The sequence below is a fragment of the Varanus komodoensis genome, unplaced genomic scaffold (assembly GCF_004798865.1).
Source record: "Varanus komodoensis strain SLA01 unplaced genomic scaffold, ASM479886v1 scaffold103, whole genome shotgun sequence".
Classification (NCBI taxonomy): Eukaryota; Metazoa; Chordata; class Lepidosauria; order Squamata; family Varanidae; genus Varanus; species Varanus komodoensis.
Genome location: NW_025335283.1, coordinates 601,980 through 609,297, shown reverse-complemented (window position 1 = coordinate 609,297; position 7,318 = coordinate 601,980). Strand labels below are relative to the sequence as shown.

Here is a 7,318-nt window from a genome sequence, read left to right as displayed (position 1 = left end):
CTGTTATCAAAGCTTCTACTTCACCCACTGCATGCAACGTGAACAATGCACTTTGTGAAGCATGGGTGACAACCCGAAACGCACACCAGCAGAGCCAGGGCACCCCTGGTCCAAGCCCTTGCTCATTCCATGGCACCAAGTTAAAGTGCCCTTCTCAGAGGGCTGTTCAGCTGCAATCTTTCCGCCATGGCAGTGATCAAGAGCAGGGCTCCTCAAACTTTTCCACCAGGGGCCAGTCGGAAGATGCTGGTGCTGGGTGCAGGCTGGAAAGGTGGCGCCTGCAGTGCGTGTGGGCCGGCACAGGGGCGGCACACGCGGGGCGTGTGGTGAGGCAAGGCGAAGGCGTGCATGCACGGCAAGGGGAGGCAAGGCGCAGGCAGGGGAGGGGAGGGCACACACCACGAGGTGGGCGCACGAGTCAGTGGCTTGCTTGCTTGGAGATTGTTTTCTCCAAGTGAGCAAACCGTTGCCTCCCAGTGTGCGGGTCCAAATGGGCATCGCGGGCCGGATCCAGCCCCCGGGCCATAGTTTGAGGACCCATGATCAAGAGCCACTGTGCTCACAGTGCCTGTGTTCCCTTCAGGTGGCCCTGGGAAAGTCACTGAGCAGTCGAGAAATGAAAGCGGCCATGAAGCCTTCCGAACATGAAGTATGTCGCTGGCCCAGCAGAGGATGCGGCCGTGTCTCCTCTGCAAAGAGGTGCTGTGATACCCATCAGAAGACGGGAGTTCTGAGAGCTGCTGAAGTATTTTGATGTGCACTTATTACCCCTTGGATGCTGGGGCAAGGTGATCTGTTTTAACCTGGGAGAAGGAAAAACTGCCGCTGCTGCAAGCAACACAACCAGGCACGCCTCTCACCCAAGGATTTAAACGCTGAACCCACCTCATGGTGCTCTGGCCTTGCTCAACTCCCCAACAAGCTTCCAACTGCTTCAAGGGAAACACAAGGCTGGAGTTCACCGTTGGGTTATAAGGCACTGATCCCAGTGAGATGGAATGGTGCTCTATGACTCTTGGATTCTGCAACTGTAGCAGTGTGTGGTAAAATGGACAGCCATGTCTTTCAAATTCAGCTTTCAATCTCACTTCAATACCCAGAAACCCTACATGAATATCTACCCTTGACTAAAGAACAGCATGTTCACACATGCTGACATACAAAACTAGTATTTGCTTGTAACCAGACCCTGACCCAGCACTCCTCCCACCCTGCTTCTCCATGGAGTGTATAAAATAACCCTCAAGTGTTCCGTGACATGCAAGGCGGTGGCAGCAGGATGTATTTCTCTCCATGTGAAGAAAACCCAGTCCAAGCAGGAAGCCTGCCCATTCCGGCTCCCAGTACGCTTAGTGGCCCTGCAGGTATAACCGGCCAAGGCATGGCCTCTTTCTAACAGTAAATGGGGCAATGGAGGGAGGAGAGGAGGGAGTCCTCCCCTGCCATTCCTAAGGAGGCTCATTCAAATACTTTTTCCCCTTTCGCCCAACTTTGCTATTTTGGCCCTTCTTCATATGAAGTAATATGCTGCAGTCATAAAATGGAAAAATCAGTATAAATGTTCGTTAAGAAAAAGTACACACACACACAACGCATTTTGATGAATTTTATTTGAACAAGGAGTCAAAACAAAAACTTGTGGGCTTTGCTAAGCAAGAACTGCACCAGTCCCACAAAATTAGCTCTATTTATAGCACAGAGAAGAAAGGGGTAACAGAAAGAAGAGACGCACACACAGTCCTATCTCCAGGGGACCAATTTCTCAACACAACAATTACATTCTGTGTAGCTGGTTTTAGGGCAAGAACTCCACCTGTCAAGCAACTTTTGAGCACTGCAGATTTAAAGCTGAAGAGAATCACAAAGAGAATTGCAACTGTCAGCAACTTACCATGACTGCTACAGGTGAGTCAAAATTGCTTTATAAAAAGATTAATAAAAATACTGGAAAAAATCTTCATTTTTCATGCTACAGGCTTTTTTTAAACCTAGTATATTTAGAAGTTTTAGAAAACTATGTGACCCTGAAAATAGTGTTTGGATTCACAATTGGAGGCAAAGAGATACACAAAAAATCTAGTGAACAGATATTGCTAACATCAGCCAAGAGCAGTTTTGCATGGGGAGTGGGGAGCAAAGAGGGATCCTCCAACTGTGCCATGCTAACTTTAAAACTTCAGCACAAAAGGTAAAACAAAAGGTGATTCCTTTAAAATAATGACTCCAAATTCAAGCAGAGGGAAAAGTTCCTTTAAATTAAGAACACAGCATTTGGTCCCAACGGTTTCTATTCAGGTGTTTATTCACATGCATTGCTCTTGTATATAAGAACCATGAAGGACTTTCTGAAATTAACCATTTTTAGGGGCACCGTCTCTCTATATATGCAAATGCTTAAAATAAAAGATTTCTTTTCAATCCACATACAAGAAGGAAGAAAACCTAGGAGTAGGGAATTAACTCCCACCGCCTCTATCACAATTAAAAAGACCAAAATGATTGCCAAGATATTAGGCATAACTCACTCCATTGTCCTCCAAGGGCTCACTGAAAAAGCAAGAAACAGAAAAACATTCAACTAGTCAATAAGGATCAAGGACAGTCCAGCCTGACAGCAGCCCCCTCCACGGGCTCCTGACGGTCGAGGACCCCTCTGTCTGTTTCCAACGGCTACTCTGCGACTGACTGGAGGACGTCCTTGTCCTCTCTGTTCTCAGCCCCGCTTTCATCATCCTCAATCTCTCCTTCCTCTCCACTGAACTTGTCATGGGCCCACTTGGGGCTGGTGCTTGACTTCCGATACAGGAAACGTCCCCGACCTCGGGGGAAGATGCCCCGGCCTCGGCCTCGGCCGGCCCACTTCTCACCACCTTCGCCCTCACGGTCATCATGCTGCAAGTAAAGAAACAAGGTTCACACAGAGTCCCCTGAGCACCAGTGGGCCCCGTCCCTGCCTGCTCCTGCTCTCCTGCTGCCACTGCCCATGCCCTCCAGCAGCTGCTGCCGACACACTCAGGACCGGCGTCGACCGGGGAGCCCCTCTGACAGCACCTGCCTGCTGCACTTCGCATGCACTCGGAGCTGCGGACTTCGGAAGGCCAAGTCCTTCGAGCACAACTGTCTGCCACCTGATGGGAGGGGCTGGCTGCACGCAGCCATCCCGCGCCGCTCAGCCCCACCACCCAGGGAGCACCTACCAAGTAGTACTTCTTGCTCTTGGGTGTGTACTCGGGGTCCCACTCCTCCTCCCTGGCACGTTTCTGGAAGTCAGTGCCTCCACCACTGCCGCCGCCACTGCCGCTGTTGTTGTTGCCAGAAAAGACGCCTCTTCCCCAGCCACGGCCTCTGGCACGGAACGGCTGCTATTGCCACGAGGAGAGGAGGAGAAGTCACTTTCTCGTCTGCGTACCGAGTACTCATTTACATTATTCCACTCATCTAAATCAAATCCTGATGCAGTCAGCCTTGTCAACTGCTCCAGGATGTAGAGTCCTTACACAAATGGGAAATTTCTCCCGAGAAAGGTGGTGCTCTGCTCAATAGGTACATGGCTAACATAAAGTGAACTCTGTATGCTATTCACAGCGTGCAACCTCTCCTGAACACCTGTTGAAGGTGTTTGCAATGGCTTCTTCCTCGTCACAGACTCTGGCATCTGCTGGTGCCAGAGATCCAAGATTCTAGATCTGGGAACAGGTTGGCTTTGCTTTCCAAATCTGTGGCCATCAACCCAACGTTAAAAAAAGAAGAGTACTCATCGTGGGAGATTCCTTGCTGCATGGGACTGAAATCCAAGTTTATCGCAATGACCCATGGATTTGCAATCTCCCTGGAGCTTGGATTAGGGATGCAACTGAAAGACTGCCAAAGCTCATAAAGCCCACAGACACCTAACCCCTTCTGCTTATCCACACAGTAACACATGATACTGTCAAACAGAGCTACAAAGAAATCACATCAGATTTTGAAGCACTGGGAAATGTAGAAACAGAACGAGTCAGAAGGCAGCTAGTCTGAGCTCCAGCCAGCAGGAAGCTCAAGAATGTTGCAGCCCAATATCATATCATAGAATCAAAGAATTGTAGAGTTGGAAGGGGCCATGAAGGCCAGCAAGTCCAACCCCCTGCTGCTGCAGGACTCCAGTTTACATCATCCCACTCAGATAACCATCAATTTTCACCTTGAATGTTTCCAGTGTGAGCACCCATGACCTCCCCAGGAAGCTGGTTCCGCAGTTGTATTGCTCTGACAGTAAGGAAACTTCCTGCTATCTAGTCTGAATCTGGGTTGTTGCGTGGGTTGTTGCGACTTGATTATTTCATGTCCTACATTCTGGTATCAGCCAGAAGAGATCTTGACCTTCCACTTTGTGAGGTCCTTATAGAGGGATATCATGCCCCCCGTCTCCTCTTCTCAAGGCTGAACGTGCCCAGTTCTCTCAGAATCTCCTCATAGGGCAGGGTTTCCAGACCCTGGATCATTTTTGTTGCCCTCCTCTGGACCCTTCTCATCCATCCTTCCAGTTTGCGGAAGAGGAATAGCAAGGGAAAGAAAAAAAAACTGCAGGTGAAGGGCTGTGTATGAAGGTGGCGGGGACATGAGATTCAAATTCTGGGACCATAGACTACATTAGCTGGCTGATGAACTGGTGGTGAGGGCTGCACCTCACCAGAGAAAGAATGTGTTTGGCCACAGCATGAAGAATTTCATTGGGAGACTTTAAACTGAGTCTAACTGGGGAGGCAGACAAGGTGGATGAAGGTATGTGCGCAAACACAGGGAAGAGCTCTACCTAAACTTCAAATAATCCTCTCAGTGCTGTAGGAAAGAAGCCAGGGAAGGCACACGGGCTTCAGTGTCTATACGCTAATTCCTAGATTGTGGGAAACGAACAGGATGAACTTACACTCTCAATACATGAAGGCAAATATGACTTGATAGGTATTACTGAAACCTGGTGGGATGACTTCAGGGTGGATAAAAATCAATTTTTAAAAAAAATATAAAAATGATTTTAAAATTTAAATTGTATTTTTTCAATAAAATGCTTTTTGTTGAAAAAATTAAAGATAGGTTTCTGTTTAAGATATGTTATAGTCCAAAGGTTATTCGTCATGAAATAATGGTTTTTAATTATGTAGCATGAGGCTGTATATTCATGCAATGTTTACATTTTTTGTTAAATGAATTCCGTTTATCCATTCACAACGTCATGCTCTTCCAGAGGTTTCTGTAAGATTACTGGGCAATTTTTCTATCTAGAAATTATCTAGAAATCTATCTATCTAGAAATTATCACAGATGGTTTTGCAGCTCTCAAAAATGGATTTGTGTCTGCAGAGATGACATGGCTCTTTCTCACAGAGTTGAGAAAAAGACCGTAATCCCGTTGCTCCTTTGCAAATCTATGTACACAAAACATCGGGGTCTATTACTGAACACCTAATCAAGGAGAAGATGTGGATGACACTTCCGTTAAGCAAACTAAACTGCCAGTATTTCAAGGAAGTGTGATCTGGTAATAATGGGAGACTTCCAATTATCCAGACTAATTCTTCCAGAAGTGGCTTCTCCAAGAAATTCTTGTCATGCATGATGGATGGTGCTAGAGGGTCATCTATCCTTGACTTCACACTGACTAATAAGAAGGATTTAGTGGATAAGGTGGAAATAATGGTAACTCTGGGGTAACGTGATAACATACTTGATTTTAAAAGGAACAAAAATGGAACAAAGCCATACACATACTCTGGATTTTGGGAAATATGATTTTAATAAATTCAGGACAAATAAAAACCTAATACTATATTGGGCTGCATTAATAGAAGTAGAGCTGCCAAATCATTTGAGGTACTAGTTCCCCTGTATTCAGTAGTTCTGGCAACACATTTCAAGTTAGACGCAGACAAACTGGAAAGAGCTCAGAGGAGGGCAACAAGGACATTCAGGAGACTAGATACAAAGTCCTAGAGGAGAGATTAAAAGAGCTGGGCATGCATAGTCTTGAGAAGACTGAGGGGAGATATGATAGCAGTTTTCAAATACTAGAAAGGCTGTCACACAGAGGAGTGCCAGGACCGCTTCTAGATCATTCCAGATTGCAGCACATGGCATAAAGGACTCAAGTTACAGGAAGTCAGATTCCAGCTAGACATCAGAAAAAAATTCCTGACTATTAGAGCAGTACAGCAATGGAACCAATTACCCTGGGGGGTTGTGGGCTCCCCCAAACTGGAGGCATTCAACAGGCAGCTGGACAGCCATCTGTCAGGGACGCTTGAACTTGGGGTCCTGCATAGAGCAGGGGGTTGGACTTGATGGCCTTCCAATGCTTCTACTCTATGATTCCAAGTTCCCGTGATAATGCATTGTTACATGTTTTACTACTTTGTCTCCAAAATGTGTTTCATTAAGTGGAAAAAGGCAGGTAGAAAAGGAATCAAGCTGACAAGGCAAGATGTGTTGGGATGCAAACTTCAGTCAGTCTTCCATCCATGATCCATCTTTGCCAAAGTTTGAAAGCATTTTCCCTCAGCTTTTTTAGAGCCCACGGATTCCCTGAAGTTTACACTCTGAAAGCACAACTTACAAAGGTCCCTCGTGCTCTGCCCCTTTCATTTGGACTGGGGAACTCCTTGGTGCCAAGACGGGATTTGTCAAAGCCAGGGGCAGCCACTTCCTCCCGCTCTTCGGTCTCCTCGGGGTACTCCTCTGCCTTATAGGAGTGTGAGGACTGTGAGGATGAAGAAGTTGACCTGGATCGCTCCCGTACACGTCGGTGCTTCCTGAGCCGGGGAGAGAGAGCAGAGAGCAAAGACTCTATCAGAAGCAGATCATACTTGGCTGTCTCAAGCTTAGGCACTTCCCAAACTCATCCAAGATTTACCAATATACACTCAGACCATTTAGGAAGGGTACATTTGTCCACTATTCCTTATTCAAATGCTTCTGGAGATCAACCACTGGGAAAAGACATGCAAGCAACCTAGTCAATTTATGTGTGGGGAAGCCATCGCAGTCCCATCATTTTTTCTTCATTCAGGAAACCCATTTTGAAAAGCGCTCACAGCACAACACAGCTAACGGCACCTTTCACTGGAACTGGCTCCACCACAAGGCTGAACTTGCCATGCCAAGGTTATGCCTTCTCCACCTGCAATGGGCACACTGCATTCTGGGAAACTCTGTGGAGTCCCTGGGAAATACAGCATTGTTTCTCAACAGGAACAGTCTGCTCACCTACAATGGACCACGCACACCCCCACAGGCCCCACAGTCCATGCGCAGCAGTGGCAAGGCTCAGTGTGCTGCACTCTAC

At 47.1% G+C, this 7,318-nt stretch overlaps 1 protein-coding gene across 4 annotated transcripts in view; it reads right to left on the bottom strand.

Moving 5' to 3' along the window:
• Positions 1-1,592: 1,592 nt before the first annotated feature.
• THRAP3 (thyroid hormone receptor associated protein 3) overlaps positions 1,593-7,318 on the bottom strand; it is a 39,396-nt gene continuing 33,670 nt past the window's right edge. For 2 of the 4 annotated variants that reach the window (XM_044419451.1, XM_044419452.1), the window contains exons 10-12: positions 6,590-6,785; positions 3,198-3,362; positions 1,593-2,892 (exon numbers count right to left, since the gene is read on the bottom strand). In XM_044419451.1, the coding sequence (XP_044275386.1) occupies positions 2,671-2,892; positions 3,198-3,362; positions 6,590-6,785 (583 nt within the window). In that variant the 3' untranslated portion in view covers positions 1,593-2,670. The remainder of the gene's footprint in view (positions 2,893-3,197; positions 3,363-6,589; positions 6,786-7,318) is intronic. The other 2 variants (XM_044419454.1, XM_044419455.1) reach the window with 2 other exon arrangements.